The following is a 27,399-nucleotide window of genomic DNA, read 5'->3' as shown; positions in this document are numbered from 1 at the left end:
TTGTTAGCCCCTTCTCCTCTATTGTTCCCTCCTTGTCCTTCACTTTTCCACCATTTCTGTTCATGGCCTCAATATTGGAACCCAGGCCATGAATAGGGCTATCACTGTCGTTAGTTGATCTATCTTTTAACCATTTTGAACTAACTCATGTATGCATTTCTCTTTGTTCTCTTTAATTTTGTCTTTGTACATTTCTAAAGTCCAAAGGATGCAGTGGAAAGTTTGAACCAGAGTTCTCTTCTTCCTTATCTTTCGGGAATTATCTGCTTGAGTTTTTATGCTAGAATTTTAGTGGGTTCTTCTGGTTATCTTTTATTGATCAGTCTTGGTGTTTAATGATTTATGCTTGAACTCAAATGGGTTATTTTAGTCGTGAAACCAGCTCGTGAAGGGTCCGGATGTAGTAGGCACATTAGGTAAACACAATGAGTAAACACGTAATAGATGTGTGATACATGTCCAAGTTAATGATCCAAATGTTTTTGTTCCATTAGATAGAAATTATCCATTATTTTATTATTTTTGTCAAAATAATTAAAAATAAAAACAATGAAAAAAAAAACCTATATGTGTTGGGAATTGGGATTCATTTAGGCATTCTTTTTTCATTGTTTTTTATTTTTAATTAATTTGATAAAAATAATAAAATAATGGACAATTTCTGTCTAATGGAACAAAAAACGTTTGAATGAAAGATACATTAACTGAGAAATATGTCACACAGTTATTACATGTTCACTCATTGTGCTTATCTAATGTGCCTACTACATTCGGATCCACTCATGAACCTTCTTGAATGCTTTGATTGTAAGTTGCATTTTGTTTTTCGGTAGCTTGTGCGGACAGGCATAAGTTGGACATGTGGCAAGATTAGGGAGGAGAAACTTGTTAGGCTTAGCTGTCTTAGACGTAGGACTTTCAAGTGGAATCCAATTTGCTCTGTGGATAAAGTTGGAAACCAACATGCTTTTTTATCTCAGTAGTGGGAGAGGGATAAAGTATAGATGAATTTATGGAAGAACGACCATTATGGGCTTTTGAAAAAGAAAACGACCCTTAATTATTAACTATAAAGTCTTCATTTTTCTGTACAAAGTTACAAACTATAAATTCTCAAGTTGGTGAAGTTGGAGGTTTCCTCGAAGTGATGTCAAACGGGTCGGGTTTAATATGATCTTGATCAAGATCAAACCCGACCCAAAAGAAACCAATGGGATCCAATCAAATTAAACATGAATACCGAACCTGACGTGTGTGATGTGCGTACTCAAAAAAATATAGATGTCATTTTAAATACTATCAGTGAATGACCCCCGTACTAAGTAGGGGGAATTAATAATGTTAAATTTATATTTATTAATATTTTAAATAATTATTAAAATTTTTAAAAAATATTTATTTCAAAAAATAGATTTTCAATAATTAGTAGAATATGGATAATTTTTTTTGCTATGATACATAAAGGGTTAATGGTTAAGTGAAATTGATAGATTGTAGGCAGAAGTGGTTGTGAATAACCAATTTTGCATTTTCTATATTTTTTTAGGAATAAATTGAAAATGGTGATAGTGAGTTGTGGGCTTTAGAAGCAATTTCTCAAAAAATGCTGTCTCTAGCTTTCCAGAAAAATGAGAAAGCCATGTGTTTTGAATGGTGGGGAACTATAACCTCATAATGGATTGTGGGTTTTAACAGGAATTTCTCATAAATTACCACCTGTCTAGCTTTTTAAAAAATGAAAATGTCATTTGTCTAAATGATGATAATGGGCTGTGGGTTTTAATTTCTCAGAAAATGACGTCAAAATTTAAAAAAGCCATGTATCTGGAAAATAAAAGCTTTAGCCTGTATATATATTAAATTTGCAAATAACCGGTGCATGGGAATAATAGAAAGAAATTGATCCTACATCAGTTTTTATTCCATGATTTCATCATCCAATGCATTCAATTTCAAAGCTTAAGGAAATCAATTTTATTCATTTTACTCTTGATTTTTATTTCTTCTGTAAACACCGGCATGTGGGATTACATTACTTCAAATATGAAGCCGTTGATTTCAAATATCTAAATCAATTTTTAGATATGTCACACACTTTGATTAATTATAAATAGATAAGATACCCGTCTCTGCTTGTGAATTATTATGATATGATATTTTTAGTCAATTGAAAAGAAAACATCTAAACACTTCTAACTTATTCATTCGGTAGGTTTGGAAATCAAAGCGATACACCCTTTACATATATCATAGCGATACTTCGAACCTTGTGGTCGAATACACAAGCCAATACAGAAAATGGCATCAATGCAGGGCCATTTCACCGTGCCACATGCCCGTCACCTTGGATACCAATTTAAACCATGTGCCAGCCTCGTGTTAGGCAATAGACTACTGAAAATATTGATGAATATAACGAGACCCACAAGCATTATTATTAAATTATTGATGAATGTAACGAGACCCACAAGCATTATGGGATCCAACATGGATCATGATCCACACGTCTATTGGATTAAGGTCTCGAAAGTAAAAAAGCGAAACAAAAAAGGGCAAAGCAAAGTACCATGTTAATTTCCGAGACAAAAAAGGGGAGCCCTAATTCAACAGAACAAATAAAGCTGTCAAGTAGATTACTTGGCAGAGATCTAAAGACCATCAATTTAGATCTTGTAAAGATGATACAAGGATTTACAGATTATATTGACTTGCATTTGTGGTACTGTGTTTTGTACCCAAAATATTGAAACTACAACCAAATGGGAGAACAAGCATCACCGAGAAATAAGCGCTTCACTATGTTGGTTATCTTCTTTTGGGAAATCCAAGCTCAGGGCCACCCACTTGTCGTCGCTGATGGGCAATATGGTGACGCCCCTAGGGAATGTCATGTCCGGCTCGCGAGGGTATACCCTTATCCTCTTACTCAGTTGAGGCCTTTCATTGGCCACTACCTTAATATTTGAATCAACAGCAGATACACTTGTACCCACATTCAAGCATTCTGCACCCCCGGAAGACAGTTTAGGTGAACACGGCCCATTTGATGAAGAATCATCATCGAATGAGGAACATATTGATGGAAATGGATCCCGTAGACGGGCATATTTGTCATCTGATGAACAAGGCAACTTCTTGCTTCTCGGTGTACATTTATTGGCATGCCCTGAAGAAAGCATAGAGTGACGGGTGCCATCTTTTGCATTGGCGGAGATTCTTTCTGCCAGATTTGCGTCTTGATCTCCACCTATGATACATGAATAAATATGATCATATTTGCAGAACTTTCTGCCTATGCGAGTGTTCTAATTTTTTTTGGTACCTCAACATAATTATTTTTGTCAACAAGGATGAAAAAGATGAAATTGTAAGAGAAAGGCATGCATTTATCTGAAATCAAACGAACCGAACCAAGGTGATCAGGTCTGTTCATATTTAGACCAAATTGAGCTGGTCTGGACTCGGGTTAAGTTTATTTGGATTTATGTCAATTTGGATCAAGTGTGTTGATTTGAGACAATTAATTTTAGTCAATGGGTGATTTACAGAAAATTAATACATTAATTATAAATTATTTCATTCAAATGAAAAAAAAATAAAAAAAAAGGCTAAGGAATTAATACTTGTATCTTTAGTGGTTAACCCAATGGTTATCCACAACCCAACCCGACCCAACCCATTTAAATTGACCCAATGGGTGATCAACCCATTTCCAACCCGCCAAGTAAATGGGTGGGTTGGGTGAAAAATTGCCACCCCTATTTGTGTTAGAGTCGATCTTCTTTTTGTTCTTAAGATCAGGGTTTTCTACCAAAAACACTTTTGATCTTTGCATCAATTGTGGTTGGAGGGGCCATAAGGCCTTTTGAGTGTCCAAAATCCCTGGAGGGGGGAGGGGGGGGGGGCGGCAAACGGCAATGGGGGATGCACCGTGGTCAGTAGATGTAAATTTAGATAACATCAAAGAAAACCTCCCATGAACAATAATGTTTTTGGATCGACAATTTTTGTTCCTTCTAGGGTTAACTCTTGGGCTGGCAAGCGAAGCAGTTGGAACTCAATGAAAAATAAAAGGTTTGCATGTGCAGAAGAGTACTCCAAAACCAGAGTTTTCAATTCAGGTATGGCAACTAGTGAACCACGAAACACCAATTATCCAAAAGCGATTTGGGTTCCCAAAAAATGGTAAAAGAAACAGTATGTACAATCGTGGTCTGAACTAAGAAGATACCTGTAAATTTTAAGAATAATTTCAGGTTCCATAGGAATAAAGAATACTTGAATGAGAGTGGAGGTGATCTTGTAAGAGAAGAAAACTTCAAAGATGATGATGCTGATGACAATCTGATGGAGGAGGATTGGGGCGAGTTGGACGATCAAGCACATGCTGAGAATGTTAATACTGAAGAAAGAAGCTTCAATCTAGAGAAGGTTTTAACAACAAAGAGACTTCAACAAATGAAGAGGACAATATGGGTCCAGAAAATGCAATTCAGTATAAATGAATGTGATTAGTTGGAATGTCAGAGGGGCAGGTAGGCCCTGGTTACAGCGTCATGTTGTTAATCTGATTATAGGCCTGCTATTTGCTTTTTGATGGAAACTAGAGTTAAACCCAGATCATGCAAAAAGAATTGTTAGAAAACTTAAATTTAATTATGTTTTAATTGGATCCTATAAGATTTCCTGGTGGTTTATGGATTCTTTGGGACCGGAACCAATGTTATCTCCAACTTGTGTTCTCTAATATAGACTGGCTCATTATCTAGTCAATGAGAATGCCTCAAATAAGTCATGGTGTACTTGCATATATGACAGAACGGTTTGGAACTGGGTTAGAGACATTGATAGTAGCATGATGGAGGGAGATATTCCCAAATGCCCTTCTTTCCAATCTTCCTTTCTTAGCTTCTGATCATTCTCCTTTGCTCCTCCACACAGATTTGCCTAATCATAACGGGCCTAAACCTTTTAAATTTGAATCTATGTGGTGCTTGGATCCACATTTTAAAGAATGGCTCTAGAGCTGTTCAATTGGTTAAAAAAAGGAATAATTTAGCTAGACCTCTTAAAGAATGGAGCAAAATGTGATTTGGGGATATTTTCAGAAGGAAGATATCCCTTTTGACTAGATTGGAACAAACCCAAAAGAAAATTATTGAAGAGCCAGTTCTAATTAAGTTGGAGAGTGCCCTCCAGAAACAGCTGGACAAAATCCTAGATCGTGAGGAGGCATATTGGGCCCAAAGAGCAAGGATTGATTGGATCAATCTAGGAGATAGGAATAACAAATCTTTTCACACAATGGCTACCATCAGAAAATATTGAAATAGAATTGTGAAGGTTAAAAGTCAAGATGGGGTTTGGCTAATGTATCACCCCAACATAGTGAAATATTTTACAGAAAACTATGAACAGATTCAAATCCGAGGGCACCAATGGGGTGGATAAATTTATAGAAGAAATCAATCATTGCATTTCGGAGGATCAAAATAACCAAATAGCTAGAGAAGTTACAAATGCTGGACAATCATTGGTGATTCTGTTTGTAATGTAGTTAAATATTTCTTCCATAGGGATAAACTTTGTGGGATATTAAATCAGACCTTTATCACCCTCATTCCAAAAAAGAAGAATCTGAAATCAGTAAATGACTACCGCCAATTAATCTCTGCAATGTTATATATAAAATTATTGCAAAAATCATAGTAAATAGGATAAAACATTTGTTGGACAATATAATATCCTCTTATTAGAATGTCTTTAATCCAAATAGGCAAATCAATGATAGCATCCTTATTGCCCGTTAAATGATTCACTCTATGAAAAAGAAAAAAAGGAAGATCGGGAATAATGGCATGCAAAATAGACATGGAGAAGGCCTATGACAAGTTGGAGTAGGTTTTTATCGAAACAATTCATAGAAAATTTGGCTTTAATGAGAAATGATAGCATGGGTCATGCAATGTATAAGAATTGTTTCATACAAAATCTTAATAAATGGGAGTCCAACAAATGAGTTTAAACCAAGCAGGGGAATCAGGCAAGGAGACCCACTTTCTCCTTATATCTTTGTGCTCTATGCTGAAGCACTATAAAAAAAGTTGGAGAAGGAAGTTATGATAACTAATAAAAAAAATTGGCTGTAAAATTTCTACGGGAGGTACAAAGATCCCCATTTTACAGTTTGCTGATGATTGCATCATTTTTGCTAACTCAACCATCCCTGCTTGCTTCTAGTCGATGTCTAAATTTTGACAAATCATCAATTCTTTTCTCAAAGAATACTCTCCACAGATTTCAGAAAATTCTCTCCAAAATTCCTAGGGATGCTACTTGGATCCTCCCATTATCACAAAGAGAGTAACTAAATATACCTTCTCTACTATCAAGGAGAAAATGATCCAAAATTTGGCAAATTGGAAGATAAATTCCCTCTCTCTGGCAAGTAGACTCACTCTTATCAATTCTACCACAAACATGATGCCTCAATTTATTATGTGAGAATTCAAAGTCCAAAAAATGCTATAGAGGAACTGGACAAACTTCAAAGGGATTTCCTATGAACAAACTCAAATAGGAGAGAACCCATTCATCTCCTAAATTGGGAGAGTTTGTACTCCAAAAAGATGGGGTGGTATGGGCTTAAGGAAGCTTCAATGGCTTAATGAGGCAAGTTTAGCCAAATTAGGATGGAAGAATCTTAATGAGGAAAATCCATAGGTAAAAGTTATTAAAGACAAATATATGAAAAGAGAAAATTTCTAGAATGTAAAAGTGAGGAAGGGTATTTCTTGGGCCTGGAGGTATCCTTCTCGCTAGGAAGCTATTAAGAAAAGGCACTCAATGGCAGAAATGGGAGGTCTATTAGATTTTGGCATTGAAAATTGGATGACAGACCAACCCCTATCAAATTTATTCATTATGAGAATAAAGAAAACAACAATACCTTGATCTTGGATATGATTGACTTCGAAAGAGAGTGTTGGGTCGAGGATAAAATTTGGGCAGAATTACATGATAATATTTGGGGATGTTGTAATCCAAATGGTGACTTCACCATCAAGTCAATCTATTTGCTTAAGTGCTCATTGACACTAGGTCAAAATGATTCCTTTAATTGGCTTTCAAAGGTTTGGAACCTAAAATGTCCCCCAAAGTTGAAAACTTTTGTTTATTTGATGTTAAATAATAAGCTTCCTACAAAAGCTCAATTAAAGAACAGGGGATGTAATCATGCTTTTAAAAGGCATCTAAGGCGAGGCGGCCAAATTTCGCCTAGCCTTGGTAGCCTCAGTCTTAGCTCAAGGGGCGTAAGCCTCAGCTTTAGTGAGGTGTAGGCCTTTGGCCTTCCACATCAATTTACATGAGGCAGTAACCTCAAGTTAAAAGGGTTTTGGGTGGGGAAAACTTGATTTCATGATGGGTAATTTTGGAAAAATTAAAAGAAAAAGTGAAAACCCCCAAAAATGCGGGTTTCCATCGACCAAAACTGCTATTCCCCCTTTTTTGTTCAATCAAACTCAAGATTTCAAGAAGACTTCTCAGTTCTCATAGACCGAACTCAAGATTCAAGATCAAGTATATTGGAGGGAGGAAGACAAATCGAATCATGCATACAGAGGTACAGGTCCTCCTCCTCCTCTTTCTTTTTCTTTCTGAATCGTGCGTACTGCATAGTGTGTACAGGTCCTCCGCCGCCGCCTTCTCCTTTATGAATCCAAATTCAATATTAGTATGCATTTCAATATTTCCTGAGCTGAAATGCATTCCAGAAATATATTGAATCTGGATCAATATTAATTTGTTATTTACTTATTTATTAATTTGTTATTTCAATGAACATGAAAAGTGTTGTGATGATATATGTTGCATACAATGAACATGATATTGCTATTTATTAATTTGACTACAGATTTGTTATTCTCATTTGAACGTTTCCTTTTTTTTTTGTTGATTTATCCTTGGGTTATTTTTTATACAAATTTTGGCATGTTCAACTTGATTTGAACAATCAGCAATTGTTGAACCATACATTAAGTCACAAACAATTGTATAAACTTTCAATTACTTATTTTTTCATAATTTTTAAGTTTTTATTTGAGGCTTACGCCTCAAACTACCTCAAGGCTAATGCCTCACCTCTTTAGCACCCAACCGCTTCGCCTCCACCTTTAGCCTTTTAAAACCTTGGATGTAATATTTTCAAAGATTGTTTGTCATATTTTCAAAGATTGCCCTCATGCAAAACAAATCTGGTTGACAACCAATACCACCTTAGAGGGCCCAAATGATAATGATCACTCTCTTATTGATTGGTGGACTAGGTTAGGAAATAGAAGGGAAAATAATAGGCATCTAATGAGAGAAAAAATGCCTTCATTTTTTGGGTTGTTCGGAGGAATAGAAACCTCAAGATGTTCAATAATGTAATAGTCCCCCCACCAATGTGCTTTTGGAAAGGGTGCTTAACATGTTCTTGGAACATTTTGAAGGGTCAAAGAATCCAGTGGTAGAGCTTAATGAGAAGACTTGGAAATCTATCATGTGGAAATATCCAAAACTTGACTTCATTAAAATCAATTTCAATGCATCTTGAAATAGTGAAGTGTTCGGTTGCAAGCATAGCCCATGATCATCTAGGTCAAGTTCTCAACACTAAAGCTTATAAACCTGGCTTATGCACTATTAATCAAGCAGAAGCTTGGGAAGCCCATATTATTATGGCTTTTGTTGGTTTGGCTGATATGTTGTTATTCTCTTGTCTGGGCTGGGTATTAGAGTCTCTAGTTAATGGGCCTTAGTAACTGGGCCTAAATGTATCTTGTGTTTTAATAGACTGGGTGTCCTATCACTAATCAGGGGCATCCTGGTCCTTTCATGTAAATTATGTATTGCTCTTATATTAGTGAACAGGACCGGCTGATGAACAGTGCCCATTCGAACACATCAGACTCTCCTCTCTTCTTCTTCCACTTCTTCTCAGATCTCTCAACAGGTTCAGTTCGGCAAACATGGTATCAGAGCTCTAGGTCTGGTCGTAGTTACAGCAGCTGTCTCGCACTTCTCTCTCTATCTTGGTACTGCAAAGAAACCCTAGGTCTGGTGGTAGAACACAACAGAACTTATACCTAGGGTTTCCCTTAGTTGTAGGGCCCAAGGGGAGTTAGGCCCAGTAGCTGATGCCCTAAGAGATACATAGAGCAAGGTGTAGCCATTCGGCTAAGTTAGATCTGTGTAAAACAGATCTAGAAGAGAGGACTGATTTCAGCAGTCCTAGAGCAGTTCGTGGGTGAAGGTTAACCTGCGATAGCAATGATTGGTGTGTGGTAGAAGCCACAACAGCTAGGTCAGGGTTGCAGCAACAGTGGCCAAACACAACAGAGTTTTTTATTTTTGGCTCGGCCCTTCAACTGTAAGTGGCAGCTTGCGACAGCAGTGAGTGGAGCAGTACAGCAGAGTGGGAAAGGTATTACAGCCCTAAAACAGACCCTCAGATCTGAGATTACAGTGCTGCAAGGTCCGGAAGTCTGAAGAGGTTTCACATAACCTGTGTGACAGTTTTGGTACTCTTGCAAGTTGGAGAAGATGTCTTCCATATATGGGGAAGTTTCTTCTAGAGATATTAGGACTAGTGGGAGGTCTCCAAATCTGGAGAACCCTAATTTGCACAGCCTACAGATAACAAGTGTATTACTTGATGAATACAACTTTAGGGAATGGTCTGTTTCAGCCATGCTCTTTATCACATCCCGGGATCTTACAGGCTATTTGGACGGGCAGAAGAAAGAACCCGAAATAGGGAGTGCTGAATATGCTGTTTGGAGAAGAAAGAATGCTACAGTCATGTCCTGACTGCTTACTTCAATGACTCCCAGGGTAGCTAGGACAGTTCAACACTTCTCCACAGCTGCCAAAATATGGGAGAAGGTGTCTAATACCTATGGGCAAAAAAAGAATAATGCCCGACTGAATCAAGATATTGCTGCCCTGAAGCAGGGAGACATGAGTGTTGCTACATACTTTGCTACATTACAATGATTGTGGGAAGAGCTAGATCACCACCTCATCATAGACTGGGAGAATGCCAGAGATAAGGGGAAACACAACAAACAAGTTGAAGAGGGTAGAGCATTCAAATTTTAGGCTGGCCTAGATCTAGTATATGAGAACATAAGGTCCCAAATTCTGGGAAGAGATGAGATGCTTGATCTACATCATGTCTACTATCTTGTGAGAAATGAAGAGGTGAGAAGAAAGGAGATGCAAGTTGATGCCCAGACTAAACCAGTAGAGCAGTCTATAGAACATTCAGCTCTCATTTCTACCAGGCAAAGGGGGAACAAGTTCTCTAACAAGAGACACCTGAGGTGAACTCGCTGTGGGGGAGAAAAACATGTGAAAGAGAATTGTTGGGTTCTCTACCCTCATTTGAAACCAGCAGCATTGAGGAAAGAGAAGAAGCACCAGAAGGGCCATTCGGCAAGTGGGAACTTAGCAACAAGTCACAGTGATGGAGGTTCCAAACACTCATCCACAGTTGCTTCCTCTTCGGAACAGACTACCAGTTCCCAAGGACATGGGCCTATGGATTTCACAGCTGATGAGGTAGAGGTACTTAGCCGGGCACTGGCCCGCCTAAGGACAAATTCTCTTGCTTCCACCTCCCTTGCCAGATCAGGTATTGTTTCAGCCTTTAGTGCAACTAGTTCCATTGATCCAACCTCCTGGATTATTGATTCCGGTGCAACTGACCACATGAGTCACATGTCTTCTTTATTCTCTTCCTATCATTTAATGTCTGGTCAAGACAAGATGAAGGTTGCTGATGGTTCCCTCTCTACCATATCTGGGAAAGGAGTGGTTGACCTAAGCAAGGACATCTCCCTCAAATCTGTCTTACATGTTCCCACTCTCACTTCAAATCTTTTATTTGTTTCAAAACTTACCAAGAACTTGAATTGTAGCATAACCTTTTTTCCTATCCATTGTGTTTTTCAGGACGGTTTGACAAAGAGAACGATTGGGAGCTGTCATGAGCAAGGAGGCCTCTACTACCTGGATGCAGACATCAATTCAGCCCTTCAAACATTTACTACTAGTGATCAATCTAATGTGGAGTCATTATCTAAGTTGCACCTGTGGCATGCTAGACTAGGTCATTTACAGTTCTCGTCATTGAAAATGTTGTTTCCAGAATTGTTTCAAGGTGTGTTAAGTCAAAAGTTAGTCTGTGAAGTCTGTCAATTATCAAAACAGTGTAGAACTGTGTACTCAACTTCTAGTAATGAAATTCAAGCACCTTTTGACTTGGTGCATTCTGATGTTTGGGGTCCTTATCCCATTGTTTCTGTGGATGGCTATCGATACTTTATCAGTTTTATTGACCACTATTCTCGATGCACATGGATCTACTTATTAAAGACACGAGATGAAGTGCCGCAGGTAACCATGACATTTTGCAAAATGATTGAAACACAATTTGGCAAGAAATCAAGCAATTCAGGTCAGATAATGTTGCTGAATATTTCGAAAGATCCTTAAACTTGTTTATGGAGGATGCGGGAATGATTCACCAGTCATCTTGTGCTAGTACCCCCCAACAGAATGGGGTTGCTGAGCGCAAGAATAGATACTTATTGGAGACTACACGAGCTTTATTATTTCAGCACAAGGTTCCAAAAGGCTATTGGTCTCAGGCAATCCTCACTGCATCATATTTGATAAACCGAATGCCATCTAAGGTCTTAGAAATGAAGACTCCATTTTCGGTTCTTTGCCCTCATCTCCCTGTTTTGTCTCTTCCACCGAGGGTCTTTGGGTGTGTATGTTTCATACATGTCAAGGATCCAAAGAAGACAAAACTGGATCCTCGAGTTACAAAGGGAATCTTCTTGGGTTATTCTCCTACTCAGAAGGGATATAAGTGTTATGATCCAGTCACCAAGAAAAGATATGTCACAAAAGATGTGATGTTCTTTGAGTCTCAATCCTACTTTCAATCTTCCTCGGATCCTCTTCAGGGGGAGACTAGTAGGATGAAAGAGGACCCTCCGGTTGATCCTTCTATTCCCCATTTCTTTGTGCCCCTCTCTGCCTCGGATCTTCCATTTTCTCCTCTTGATCCTCCTAGTTGTGGTATCCCAAGTGAATCTAGTGAGGCTCCCATTGGCCCAACTACTACTAGTGATGTGGAAAATGTTACTAAAGGCTCCAACAGGCAGTAAAAAGATATCAGAGTTACCTACAATAGAAGGAAGAAGAGCCCTCCAACTCATGACAGCAACCAATTGGACTCGGATCAACCTGTCTTAGTAACTCAAGGTAATCCTATCAATTCCTCTAACTTGGATCTTCCAATTGCACTTCGTAAATCTACTCGTTCTTGTACTATCAGATACCCTATTGCGGATATTGTGTCTTACTCACGCTTGTCCCCTAGTTATTGTTCTTTTGTGTCTACTCTCTCTTCTGTGCATGTTCCTACTAGGTACTCTGAGGTTGTGTCTGACTCAAGGTGGAAAGAGGCTATGAATGAAGAAATGAAGGCCTTGATGAAAACAGGGACTTGGGAACTAGTAGATCTACCAAAAGGAAAAGGTATTGTTGGATGCAAGTGGGTGTTCAGCGTGAAGCATAGGGAGGACGGGTCCATTGAAAGATACAAGGCTAGACTCGTGGCAAAGGGGTTTACTCAAAAGGAAGGAGTTGACTACAAAGAAACATTTGCTCCTGTAGCAAAACTCAACGCTATCAGAGTCCTACTCTCATTAGCTGCAAACTTCTCGTGGGAGCTTCATCAGCTGGATGTGAAGAATGCTTTTTTAAATGGTGATCTACATGAGGAGGTATTCATGGATCCTCCACTAGGTTATGAATTTGGCAAAAAAGTGTGTAGACTGAGAAAGGTACTATATGGCCTTGAACAGTCCCCTCGTACCTGGTTTGAGAAGCTATGTGGAGCCATGAAGAAAGGTGGTTATACTCAAAGCGAGGCAGATCATACTCTATTTATAAAGAAGAGGAATGGGAAACTTACTGCTCTTATCGTCTATGTAGATGATATGGTAATTACTGGGGATGATAAGGAGGAGATCAATAGACTGAAGGAGGTCCTAGCTACTGAATTTGAAATCAAAGACCTGAGTCAACTGAGGTACTTCTTAGGGATTGAAATTGCTAGATCCAAAGAGGGCATCTATATATGTCAACAGAAATACATCCTTGACCTTCTACAAGAAACAGGCATGTTGGGGTGCAGGCCAGCAGATACTCCAATAAAACCGAATCATGGTCTACAGGAGTCGATGGGAGAGGACTACCTTGATAAGGAGAGATACCAGAAGTTAGTGGGGAAGTTAATTTACTTGTCCCTCACTCGTCCCGACATTGCTTGTGCCGTTCATGTTGTCAGCCAGTTTATGCACAATCCCAAAATTCCTCACATGAAGGTTGTAGAAAGAATCCTCAGATATTTGAAGTCTTGCCCTAGGAAAGGGATTCTATTCAAAAAAAACAATAGAATTGAAGTTGAAGGATATACTGATGCAGATTGGGCTGGTTCTGTGGGTGACAGAAAGTCGACTTCAGGTTACTGCACTTTTGTTGGGGGAAATCTAGTTACATGGAGAAGTAAAAAATAGAATGTTGTTGCAAGGTCTAGTGCAGAGGCGGAATATCGAGCTATGGCTCATGGTGTTGCGGAACTGTTGTGGCTTAAAAATCTTCTTGGTGAACTGGGAGTAAAGACTGAGTGCCCTCTAAAGTTGTACTGCGACAACAAGGCTGCTATCAACATTGCAAATAACCCAGTGCAACATGATAGAACAAAACATATTGAGATAGACCGCCATTTTGTTAGAAAAAGAATAGTCACAGGAGAACTCTACATCCCTTACACTCCCTCAAAGATGCAAATTGCAGATGTTTTAACTAAAAGGCTAACCACAGTGAAATTTTTGGACTTACTGGGCAAGCTAAACATGATTGACATCCATGCTTAGCTTGAGGGGGAGTGTTGGTTCGACTTATATGTTGTTATTCTCTTGTCTGGGCTGGGTATTAGAGTCTCTAGTTAATGGGCTTTAGTAACTGGGCTAATTGTATCTTGTGTTTTATTAGACTGGGTGTCCCATCACTAATTAGGGGCATCCTGGTCCGTTCATGTAAATTATGTATTACTCATATATTAGTGAACAGGGTCGGATGATGAATAGTGCCCATTCGAACACATCAGACTCTCCTCTCTTCTTCTTCCACTTCTTCTCATCTCTCTCAACAAGTTCAATTCAGCAAACAGCTTTGAATTTCAAGAATCAACCAATCCTCATTAAGTAGGGGTGAGCAAGAAAAACCGAAAAAACGAAGTGAATCGAAAAATTCCCCGGAGCCGAACTAAAAATTCGACTAACCAAACCAGTTGGTTCGGTATTTCAAAAAAATACGAAGGTACTAGATCGGTTTCGGTTAACCAAACTAACTAAAATAAATATTTATATATATTTTACGAATATTTATGTATATTATATATATTAGGTATATTTTATATTTCTAATACATTATAAATTAATAAATATGCATTATATATATATATAAATACATATATATTTATAATATAATATATTATATATTATTTAAGATATAATATTATATATATTTCTAGCATTTTATTATATTTTATATATTTTTCTATATATTGTAAATTCAACAAACGAAACCGAAGGTTAACTGATCGGCTTCGGTTTAGTTTCAATTACCGGTTTTCGAAAAACCAATAACCCCAGTTCGGTTTCAAAAATAAGCCCACAGTTTGGTTAACTGAACCGTAAGCACCCCTGTCATTAGGGGTGATTCGGAGTTAGTCATATCATGTATCAAGCACAAGATGAGGACTCCTTGGAAGCTAAGGAACATGATTTCAAGCTGCATGAGGATGCGAGATTTGTTCAAACGGGGGCTGACGTACCATCATGTGTTTAGAGAGGCAAACCAGGCAACTGATTGGCTTACTCATGAGGCTCAATCTTCTTCTTCGACTATCCTAGATTTAAATTCTCTGTCTTTTCCTCCTTCCCTCCTTATCTTCTGTTGACGTTTGGGGACACATTACTTCCCGTTTTGTGTTGCTCTTCTGTTTTTATATCAAAAAACTATATAGCACTTCTATCTAATCATCCAAATCTAGGATGCTTCTTAGTCCTCTTTCGCATCTCAGCAAGTCATTTACCTAGGTAAATGAACTTATCTGGGCAAGTATTTCCTGGGAAACATTACCTGAATAAGTGAACTTACCAATGTTCTTTTATTCCCCAAGTAAATTTGTACAATAACCATTTTATCCAAAAAAAAAAGTGACATTATTGAAAGGACAATATTGTACCATCATATATTAGCAATTTTCTACGTAGATGTGTAAGTGATTTACCCAAGTCTTAGGCAAGTATTACTTGCCCAGGTAAATGAGCCGCCTAGGAATAATCCTTTCCTACGGAACCCACTAATACTGAAAATACAAGCGCGACTTTATTTCTTTTCCATGGAACCCACCAACTTACCCACACCCACTTCTTGGGAAACAAAGGAGGCCTTATAGTTATAACAATAAAAGAGATGCTGCATTGGAAGGGAAGCACCGATGAAGTTTCTAAAGCAATGCAAATATTGAAGCATCATCTTGATAAGTAGATAGATAGAGATAAATAAATAAATAAATATATACATATATATATATAATAAACATACATAGGACCTTAAGGGTTGGTGGTTAAGCTAGGGGCCAAGTGTAACCTTGAAGGTTGTGAGACAAAACACCAGAAAATGAAACTTGATATCTAGACATTAACATCATCAACTGAAACTTAATAGCATGCAACTAAACTAGTTCTACAGCTAAAGAAATGGAACCAACTAGAAACCCTTATTGGGATAGCTACAAGAAGCATGCCTGGATTTGGATGGTTAGAAAGAAATGTCATGTAGTTCATTTGATCATTGAGGATCTTTAATATAATCAACTGAAACTTTATGGCATGTTTTGTTCAACTAAGCTAGTTTTACCATCAAAGAAATTGAACCAAATGGAAGCCGTTGAATGGCTAAAATTAATCTTGCAACAAAGATATTAAGGATAATTAGAATGTGAACCAGTTACTTACGCTCTTTGAGGACAAAATATGCAACCTTTGCTGCATTCATCTCTGCCTGCTTTTTGGTTTTAGCTGCTTCCCCTTGAAAAATCTCTTTTTCTATTTCCACACTAGAGAAAAATGTTGGCATATGAGATGCACCAGATCTGGTGGTATTGTATATTGGCATGGAGAAACCTTCTTTCTGCATTAATTCCTGTAAAAGGTTTTTATATATACCATATTCATCCTGAAAAAGATATGCAAAAGGAAGAATAATCATATTCATATTCATGAAGATACTAGAACTGGCAAACAAACAGATAAAGAGTAGACTGCTTTAATTATAAACAATACTTGCCACTTGAATGTCATCTAGTGACAATGATGCACATGCAGCTCCTGCAGCTGCATTCTCTGCTTCCTTGACCGTGCAGAAAACCCCTGGGCTCTCAAAAATTTGTCCATTAATTGTAACCTTAGCTTTAAAGCGAGGGTCATGAGGTAGGCCCTCATTCACATAAGAATATGTTGGTAGAGCAGTACTTTTCCTTTGGGCATAACTTTGGAGTTGGTTCTTATACAGATGTTGCATATCTAGAACAAGATCCAATTGTGAGACATACAGTAACATTTAGAGATGAGGAAGGTAATGACAATGGAGTCAGATACTGGGGAGGCATGTGATAAACTGAACAAGCATATAAGATTAAAACAGCATACCAAATTTGTGTGTAAGCATAAAAAGAAGAGTAAGGTAAACCTAAAAGAATTGGGAAAAAAAGCAATCACCTTTTTTCAACAAGTAATCAACCAACATTTCTTTACTTGGACCTTTGCCAATGAAATATGGAGATACATGTTTTTGATAATAAAAGAAAATTTTACTTAATGAAAAAAAGGAAAAAATGAATACAACCAAGGGTGCTAAGATAGCACCAACTGACAAGTGCAAAACAAGCATACTCAAATCAAACAAGGGAACACCTAGGAAAACAAGCTCAGACATAATCACAATAATCTCCCTTCCCTCCCTCATTCCAAGTCTCTCCCCCTTCCCCAACTCTGGTCTTCTTCAGACTCTCTTCCCTCCTCTACTCGTACTCCTCAAAAGCTCTTCTTGCAAAAGTGTCACCTCCCAAGAAGAAAAGACCTAAAGACTTGCCGACCTCCACCTCCCTATCAATAAGCACACTTAAATCTACTCCTTGTTGCACCTCCTCCCCTTTTGATCCCACCACCCCCTCCTTATCCTATTTCATCTTTTCCCCCAAGTCACCACTTTGATTCAAGTCCCCCTCCCCCTAGGAATATTCAATGGTAAATCAGCACTTCTTTCAAGATTCTGCACCCCCTGACCTTTCCCGTAGTTAGCCATAAGCCTTGGACCTCTAGGTTTAATCCCTTTTCTTTTTGTACATTTTTTAAATTTGTTAGTTGGGCCTGCCCCTACAAGACCACCTTTCAGACGTGAAAACACTTTTGTAATATGCACAAAATGGGTTTTATTTAAAGCCCTAGATTTTTTTCAGATCTCCCAATGAAGCATCAAACTCAGAATTTTTAGTTCCTACCTCCTACGCCCCAAATCTACACCTAGCTTTCTAACCACAACTTCAGCAACCAAAGCATTCTCACCATCTTTATCAATTGTATTTTTTCAGAATAGGATCAACACAAACAGAAGCCATATCACAATCTCTAACTATTGTTTGGATCCCGCCAGCCCCACCCTCCTTGTTCTCTTCTGCCTTACCCTTCCTAGCTCTCTCCTCTTCCTCCATGACCAAGACCACTTCATTTCCAGAGCAAACCACAGCCCCCTTTTCTTATCATTATGGGTATTTATCTATTAGTTGCATTTTTTATTTAAATCAGTAAACTTTACTAATTTAGATAAGGAATGTTGTCTACAACAGAATGTTTTGTTAGGCTGGTGAACCACCACCTAACCCCTTTTATTCCTCAATTTATTTGTACAGTGTTAACACTCTGTATGGAAAGAAACTCAGCAAAGGCCCCATTTGGCATTGTTCTATAGAAACATTTCTGGCGTTCCAGATGTTCCTGCAAAACAGAACTGTGCTTGGCGTGATCTTTGGCGTTCCAGAGGTTCTGTTCCCAGGCAAGAACAGTCTTCCAAAAATGTGTTTCTAAGAAATAATGATTTCATCATTTCATCAGAACCATTCCAAAGGAACACTCCAGAATAAGCACGTGTTTTGGAGGAACAACTAAAAATCGTATACAAGTGTGTGGTTCACACATATACGGAAGGGCAACAATGTAATTTCAACAGAAAGTTATTACATAGAAGAAAAAACCCTTACAGGAGTGTTCGTTCTCATCCTCCATTGAACGTGTAGGATAAGCATGTGCTTTGAATCACCGTTTAATCGAAATTGAATTCAAATATGGTCTGATTCTATTCGAATTCACTCCTTTTACAGGCCTAGTACCCAGCCCCATTTGGTTTGCTTCCAAGAACCCATTTCTAGCCCACCGGCGAGAATTTACTAATTTACTGTTTGGACTAGTCTATCCATTTTTATCTAGGATTTGGAAGGAATTAGAGGCTGTTTCTTGCCCGATTACATCATGCCAAAAGCTCTACAGCACTTGGACAAAGAAACGTGAGTAAACATGAACTTCCAACAACAAAACTCTAGGAACTCTAGATCTTCTACCTTGCTACTTGATGCAGCCCTCCCACCCTCCCCTGCCCCCAATCGCTCTCTCATCTCTCTTTTTGTTTTTTTTTTTGATAAATGAATGGTATTTTATTCAAAGGAAACAAAATGATGTTACAACACAGACTACCCGAGGAGAGGCATGAGCTGGTACCTCTCCTCAACAACAACAATGTACTACATCAGGCTCGGAAATGAAAGTTTACAGAGCTGCCCAGAATAAATGTTCCCTTGATACCCCTTGCTTAGCTAACCCATCTGCTATGGCATAAGCTGTTCTACCCACCCACTGAGAATTAACAGTCATGTTCCTTCAAAACCAATTAACTTTCCTCATAATATCCCTATAGCACCAAATAATTGAATCTGGATTTTTTAACCAACCCACAAGAACTTTGGAATCTCCTTCAATAAGCAAATTCTGAACTCCTAACTGATCTACAATCTGAATACCTTGTACCGCCACTAGAAGCTCAGCTCTAATAGAGTCTTCTATACCCATGGAGCCTGAAAATAAAGCTAAGATATTGCTGTCTTTATCTCTCAGCACCCCTCCTATCCTTGAAGGACCTGAATTTCCTTGGCTGCTACCATCAAAATTCAGCTTTGTCCAGCCTTCAGAAGGAGGCACCCACACAGCTGGTACCTTGTTCTTCCTAGTACTGCTACTAGCCACAACTACCCAATTCCTCCAAATGTCATCAAAGGAGTATATTCTAAAGGATTCCAATTATCTGAGCCAATGGATTGCCCTGGGTCAAAAAACAATCCTTTACAGTCTGAATATTTCTCTCATTCTCTTGGAAAATCCTCACATTTCTTTCTTCCCAAATTGTCCACAGAGCAGCAGCTCTAATGCACCTCCACATTGTTTACCATTTTTTGTGGGCCACACAAAGAATGAAGGGTCAAAGAGCTGACCACAGTTGTAGTCAAATTCCACTTGTACCCGAACAAGTTAAAGATCCAACTCCAAATAGCATCAGAAAAAGAACAGGTTAAAAGTAAGTGAGAGCAATCCTCACCATTAGCCCTGCAAAGTACACACCAGTTAGGAGACAAACACATGGAAAAGCCTTCTCTTCTGCAATAAGTCTGAAGTGTTGATTTTCCTATAGAACACCTCCTAGCAGAAAATAACAATTTTAGGAGGTACAGGTCTAGACCAAATCTCCTTAGCTGGAAAACCCAACTGTCCCGAGGAAAAGCAAAGGGACTTAAAGAAGGAGGCACACATGAAATAACCTTTTGGATTAGAGGACCAAAGTCTTACATCAGATCTGAGAGGGTCCAGAAAAACACTTCCAAGTAGTGACAAAAGGTTTGAAACACAAGAGAGCTCATGATCCCTCAAGCCCCAACAAAACCCAAAGTCCCAATTCAGAGAGGAATGAGAAACAGATGTTGGAAGAAGGTGTGAGATTGCTTTATTCTTTTAACAAGAAAGGGAATAAAGAGAAGGGAAACTGTCCTTAAGGGCAGAATTGCCCACCCAGACATCTTCCCAAAATAAAATAGAAGTACCATAATTGACATCATACCTGATAAAGTTGAGGAAAAAAGGGAGGATACTCTAAATTGCTTTCCAAGGAGTTGCCAACATGACTCGACGCGATACACCAGCATCCTGTCCATTTCCCGAACTGCCATGTATACTATCTATCACCTCATGCCACAGCCTCTCCTATTCTAAGGGCCACCTCCACAACCATTTACCTAAGAGAGCTTTATTCTTCAAAACTAAGTTCCCTAATCCCAGCCCACCCTCCTCTTTCCTCCTACATACTATTATCAACTCATCTCTCTTTTTCTTTTATTGTTTCTTCTCTGCAGCCTCTAAGAAAGCTCATTTCATTTGTATGAAGCAGAGCACTTTTCTTTTCTTAGCAAAAAAAAAAAAACAAAGATCATTCTTTCACCCTATGCCATTGCAGCCAGCCTTCTTGAGTGTGTCAAGCTGATTTAAGCATGTAGTTATGGATTAATCTCTTAAATGCTGAAAAAAAAATTGCAACACATGGTGGTTAGACTCACAATCAGATACATGGTGGTTAGACTCACAATCAGATCAGTTTCATCCAGGAGTTATATGGGATTCAAAGAACAATGAATACCAATAGTTTCACATCAAAATCAGGTCCTAATTGCAGAGCTGGCTCAATTGTTGCAATACGACAATCAACTAGTCAACAAATCAGCTGGGCTTGACTCCCAAACCATCAATATTCCATCAGAACAAAAATACAGAAAAGGAATCAATACATAAAGCCACATCCTGTTAAAAGGAATCATGCTAATTTATAGGTGCATCTTTTCTTTCCTATTCCTCTATTGCTAATGCCTTTAATTTTTTATACATTTCTGTATCACTAAGATCCCATATCACTATATACCAGATTTTTTAAGATAAATAAAGAAGAAAATTTTATTGCTAAAATGAGAAAATATATCAAACAATAGGTGACAAGGAGTCACCCCCAGCAAACAAAAAAAAAACAAGAAAAAAATGAGAGAATTACTAATCCAAAATACAAGAAGCCCACATTTAAAATGCACCAAAAGGAAGTTCCATAATCTTCTTTCCGGAAGCCTTTAAATTCTGGAAGAACCAGCACCCAACCATCTCCAAGTTGATTGTTGCCCCAACTTCTTCCAAGCTTTTCATCTTCCCCTCATAGATTCTTTTGTTTCTCTCCTTTCAAACCTCCCAGCAAACAGCAAAGACGATGCAGCTCCAAATGATTTTAGAATTAGGATTTCCATGGAATCTTGGCCAGAAACAAAGGATCTCAGCAGTATCAGTTGGCACCCATCCGGCAACCTTGAAGAGCTTGAAAAAGTAGGCCCAAATACCTTTCACAAAATTGCATTGGACCAACAGATGCAAAATGTTGTCCTCTTCATCCAGACACAAAACACATCTGTATCCAGATCTGGTTGCTTTGATGTAAAACAGTAGTGCAGAAGATCTATATTTTCTTCTCTAGAAGTGAAATACCAACAACACAGGAGAATTAGGAAATCTTGTACATGGTGGGACAATTTACTCCTCTGCCACCTTGGTTTACTTAGTGCTTTAAAAGCACAGGGGGCAATTTCTACCTGAGGCGCAAGGCACAAGATGAGGCACTCGCTTTTTTAAGCAAGGCGCAAAAATACAAAAAATGCCAAAAAAACTCAAAAATGTCAGAAATTTCAAAAAAAAATGCCCAAAAACTCAAAAAATCAAAAAATTCAAAAAAAATATTAAACATGATATTAATAAATAATATAAATTTAAATTTTAAAATAAATGTTTAAAAACCTATTATCTAAAATTAAAATACATAAACATAACATGTAAAGCGTATTCAAATGAAAATTTAAAAATAAAACAAACATATAAAACATTTTCAAGCATGTAAAACCCACAATCTCTTTTTTTATGAATAAAGTTAAAATTGTATTGATATCAAAAATAATAAGTAACAGTTAAAAGCAGCAAGAATTTTATAACCGTGCCCAAAACAACTGATCCCTAATTACCCCTTGTTTGGCTAAAGAATCAGCCAAACAATTAGCTTCCCTACACACCCATTGTATAATCAGATTCATATGTTGTGTTAGCCATTTGAACTTCTTCATTTCATCTATATAGTACCATATTACTGAATCTAGATTATTTATCCAGCCCACTCAAAAGGCGCAAAAAAATTAAAAAAGTTTGCTAAAAAATAAAAAAAAATGTCAGAAAATTCAAAAAAGAAGCCAAAATTTTCAAAAAAATACTAAACATAATATTAATAAAAAATATAAACTTAAATTTTAAAATAATGTTTTAAAAAACCTATTATCTAAAATTAAAATACATAAACATAAAATGTAATTATGTAAAGCATATTGAAATGAGAATTTAAAAATAAAATCAAACATATAAAACATTTTCAAGCATTTAAAATCTCTAATCTCTTTTTGCACTCAATTGCATTACTTCACATAGCTAATGTAATGTAAAACATATTACATTTCTGATTCTACGAGTCACCTTTGTGATACACCCCTCAAGGCTAGCCTAAACAAGTTCACGTTAGGTCTTAAATTCTTAGTTTTCACACAAAAAAATAATGATTTTATAGTTTTACTTGCTTTTTAAGAAGACATTTTATTAGGATGAATGAATGAACAACATTACCAAATTCGTGAGCATCAGGCCTCACCTGTGCGCCTAGGCGCACGCCTTTTAAATCACTAGGTTTGCTAAGAAAAATCTCACAGTTTATCTGCAATCTCCTTTTCTATTCTTTCTTCTTGCGATGCTCACAGAATCAGAAGAACATCAAATGCCACCTAGAGATTTGAAGTCCAGCTTCGCGATAACCGTCAAGGTCCCAAAATGACAACCTCTCTAAGGGGCTTGCCAAAATTGAGTCTCATGCTTCTCACGTCTAGACAAAGAAGTACTTTGTGCATGCAAGGAAAAGGAGCTCAGATTGCACTGTGTGGTTAAATCGTGAAGGAGACGAGGAAAACCATGCGATAAGTACCTGGTCCTCTCTGGACACATGTCTCTACCCAGGAGCATTCTGGGAGCAAGAAGCCCCCGCCCAGGAGGAGACACCAGCTTAGAATTCCCACAAACTTCTAGAGATAAGCAACAAAGAAGCACTCTACTGCTTAAACTCTTTCACAACAGAGACCCAAGTACCACCCTACAACAGCCAAACCGGTTAACTCATCCAAATTCTTCTTCTTGTTACAGCAGTGGGGATAGATCTCCAAACACATTATTTCTGCTCAAGCCCAGCAAGTTCCAATACCACAGAAAATCTCTAACTGAATGTGGCATGACCCAGCAGATCCCAACAGCTCTGAAAAAATGCCCCCGGATTTGATAGGAGACCATACAACCGCACAGGTGATCAGCCATAGTTCAAGTCTTGAAGTTGCATGCCCCTCCTAGATAGACCCTCCTTAGTCAGAATCTGTCTAGCACCAAAACCCATAATAAGAAGTTTAATTTTGAAGGACTGAAAAGTGGATCTTCTTCTCCTCTTCCCATCCTCTCCACATAAGTCTCTTTGCAATTTTTCTATCTGTTTAACCACTTTTATTGGGACTGGGTAAAGAGAGAGGTAATAAGTAGGAAGATTGGCAGCCAAAGTGCTCTTAATAAGAGTGACCCTTCCACCAAAAGAGAGATACTTAGCCTTCTAAGAAGAGAGCTTTTTCTCCGGTTGGTCAACAATTGGATCCCAGATGGAAGAGGAAATGCACTTGGCGCCCAAGGGCAATCCTAGGTACTTCACCCATAGGTGATCCACCTAACAAACCAACACATCAGCCAAAGCCTCCACATCCTCAACCTGCCCAAGTGGGATAATAAGACTTTTACCCAAACTGACTTTAAGCTCAGAAACCACCTCAAACCAGCAGAAAATGCCCAACATCACTTCCAAGCAAACTGAAGTACCTGCACTTTTTCTCCTACCAGGGAAACTTCAAAACCTTCCCACAACGCCACCAAAACAGCCATCTTTAAAACTGGGAATGGACCTCCATTAGGCAAATAAACCAGCCAAACCAGCTTCTTATTCTCTCTGTCATTGCAGCCAGCCTTCTTGAGGGTGCCAAAATTCTTCACCAGAAATACGGGTAGGATTCAAGCCTGTATGAGAATAATAATCTTTCTTTTTTTTCTTTTACTGTTATTTCTGGTTTGTGTATATGCATTATGAAGAATAATAATCTTTCTGTTATAATATGCAAAGGATATCATATAGAATGCAAATTAAGTATGATTAAGCAACATCCTGGGAAAAGCAATCCATATAAAGACCAAAAAATAAAGCCACTAAAGAAAAGTATTGCCCAACCTCCAAACTCTTTGTCATTTTTGACACTTAACATATTTCCTCCTGTTATAGAATTCTTTGGTGACAACCTTCCTCCAATGCCAGAATTACTTTGTAACTCAGTTCTTGCACTTGAATAACCTAAAGAATTATCAAAAAGAAAAAAATATATATCAAGATAACAATGTCTGGAACATGCATAGTAAAATCAGGGTTTATATTATGCAACACATATAGCATTCATGTTTTAGACTTCACAATATCGTAACAGAGGTTACTGATTACAATATTCCTGTTTAAGACTTCACAATACCGACCAAAAATAATTGACTGAACATTAAACCACCTGATAGACAATCAATAAATAACACATTCTAACCCAAGCAATATGAGCCAAAGATCCCATGATCTCCATTCCACGTGTCTTCAAATTGGACAGACAACAATTTTAGGGTCCACCCCCAAGAAATGAGCTCAGATCTTCTACCCACAAAGACACTACCCACATGTACCCACAAGACAACCAGAGCCATATATCAGGAACATCTCCCCATGAATGACAACTGAGATGTTCCTGATGTGTGGCCGTAATATTTTGCGAATAGCGCTGTGGATAGAAAATCCAAACTCCAAGAATTCACCTCAGAAATCAGAAATTTTAGCAACACAAGTGGCAGCGACCAATAATTTTTTAATCAAAAGCAGCAATACAGAACCTAAAAATATGAAAAAAAAAATAAATAAACAAATAACGATATAGCTGATATAACAAAATAGGATTAAATCATGATGACATTTTTACCTTCTTCTCTTATAACCAAATGTTAGTTTGTTGTGGCGATCAAATCTTTCACCCAAACTAAAACCGTTAAAAATTCTTTTTGCAAATTGATCAAGAAAGTACATTAAAACAACTTCCAGAATCTGATATAGACAGTATTTCACTTATTAGAAACCTCATAATTAAAATATAAGAAGAAAAGAAAACCAAGAAAAAATAGCAGGTTAATCCCTTTCTTCAAGAACTCATATGTGTGGAAATATTTCTTTCAATAGGGAATTGCATCAAAATAAACCTTTCCAATGACCAAAGCCTTAGGGTTTATAGATGCACGAATGCTAAAATGGTAAAGAAAGGCTAATAAACCACAAAAATAATCCCTTGAAAACAATCCAAGAAGTGAAAACAGCAAAATTAATGTCCAATTCTGAGACCTAACCACATCAAAAACATTTCAGAACAAATGGGCTTCTTAGTAACTTGATAACCATACCAGCCGAAACCGAAGGATTAGAGGTAGAATCTCCGACACTCTGATTGTCATCAGGAGGAGGACGGGCAGAAGTACAGAAGTAGTCAAGAGCAATTTTAGCAGCTTCGTTCTGAGCCTCTTTTGAGGATCTGGAGGAGTTTGAGGTATCGAAAGAGATCTCATTGACGAAAACAGAAGCTTTGAAGCAAGGGTTATGATCGGGTCCCTCCTTCGTCCATGTATACTTGGGTAAGCTCCATGTCTTCCTCTGGCAGAGTTCTTGCAACTTCGACTTATACATCTCTTTGGGTTTGAGAAACAACAGATTAAAGAGAGGGAATGAAAGAGTTCAAAGAGATAAATAAGATCGTTGAGCAATCCGACTTTTTTTTTTGGAAAATTCCTGATCAGTACCTGGGTTGTTTTAAGTAGGAATGGCAAGAACCCGTGGGTTCACGGGGCGCGTGAACCCGCCCATAAAAATAGACCACATCGGCATTTCGAATCTATGGTAACTTAACGGACGTTCAAAAGAAACTCGGTTGAACCGAGCAGATGAAGGCCATGGCGACGCCGACGAAGAAATCCTTGGAGAATAAGCCAAACGACTTGTTGCCGCTGTCCTGTGTACCGAGCAGGTCGCCATCAACTAAGATCTCAAATCCTTCCACGGTGAAGACGGCAGCAATGAAGGCAACACGAGTCTTCTTGTTGAACATCTACGTTATTTAGATTCAAAATGCCAATGTGGTTCATTCTTATCGGCGGATTCATGTGTCTTGGGATGCAAACTCGAATGGCAACAATTGTCCATTCTTATTGACAGATTCGTGCGTCTTGGGATGCAAACTCGAATGGCAACCAGTAGGGCATCCGCGCAAATTGTCCAACCCATTCTCGAATCCAACTATGTATCTTGATTTTAAACCGTCAAACTTTTCCTCTCAATTTCCCTGTCCCGTTCCAAACCCATCGTTAAACCCCTTGACCAAATGTTTTTTAAAAAAAAATTCTTAATGCTTATAGTATGATTTCAACTCAAATCAATTAATTATAAAAACACAAAATATCTTAGCACTACTTTAAACAACTTAGCCATCTCACCTTTTGTCTAATTTAATGAAATAAAATAGATGTTATTAACTTTTGTGTTCATCAAAAGAATCAATGCATATAATTCCAACTAAAAGTTAAAAAAATAATATTTAAAATTAGCATTTTATAACTAAATGAAATAAACAATCTATCAAATCCAAATTTACATTAAATGATGATTTTAATCCCAAGAAATTTATACAAATAAAATATTAATAATTAAATAATTATCTTAGTAATTAAAATTTATAAATTTGTGCACGATATATAATATAACAGATTCATATTTATGCACCTCGGGTATCGGGTATCGGATACTCTAAAGTCAAAATCCAAACCTATCCCAAACCCTATAGTTTTGATAAATGGGTCCGGTCAGTTCTAGCTGCCGGTTCCCTCGCCTCTG

At 37.8% G+C, this 27,399-nt stretch overlaps 1 protein-coding gene across 1 annotated transcript; it reads right to left on the bottom strand.

Annotated features, from left to right (window-relative positions):
- Nucleotides 1-2,574: 2,574 nt before the first annotated feature.
- On the bottom strand, nucleotides 2,575-26,791 carry LOC148848953 (double-stranded RNA-binding protein 1-like). Its single transcript, XM_088951898.1, has 5 exons — nucleotides 25,920-26,791; nucleotides 24,667-24,786; nucleotides 16,486-16,721; nucleotides 16,155-16,374; nucleotides 2,575-3,247 (listed from the first exon to the last, which is right to left on the bottom strand). The coding sequence occupies exons 1-5, from the start codon at nucleotides 26,197-26,199 to the stop codon at nucleotides 2,775-2,777; spliced, it is 1,329 nt and encodes a 442-aa protein (XP_088808024.1). The 5' UTR covers nucleotides 26,200-26,791; the 3' UTR covers nucleotides 2,575-2,774.
- Between the last annotated feature and the right edge of the window lie 608 nt (nucleotides 26,792-27,399).

Source organism: Nelumbo lutea, chromosome 6, assembly GCF_056320005.1.
Source record: "Nelumbo lutea isolate HS-2025 chromosome 6, American lotus-T2T, whole genome shotgun sequence".
Classification (NCBI taxonomy): domain Eukaryota; kingdom Viridiplantae; phylum Streptophyta; class Magnoliopsida; order Proteales; family Nelumbonaceae; genus Nelumbo; species Nelumbo lutea.
The sequence above is the reverse complement of the archived record's forward strand: the minus strand, read 5'-3'. Positions and strand labels throughout refer to the sequence as shown.

Coding starts and splice junctions, on each gene's coding strand:
- LOC148848953 (XM_088951898.1), bottom strand. CDS start 26,199: ATGTATAAGTCGAAGTTGCAAGAACTCTGCCAGAGGAAGACATGGAGC. Junction 24,787..25,919: donor TAATCCTTCGGTTTCGGCTG/GTATGGTTATCA, acceptor ATAATTCTTTAG/GTTATTCAAGTGCAAGAACT. Junction 16,375..16,485: donor CACTAGATGACATTCAAGTG/GCAAGTATTGTT, acceptor TATCTTTTTCAG/GATGAATATGGTATATATAA.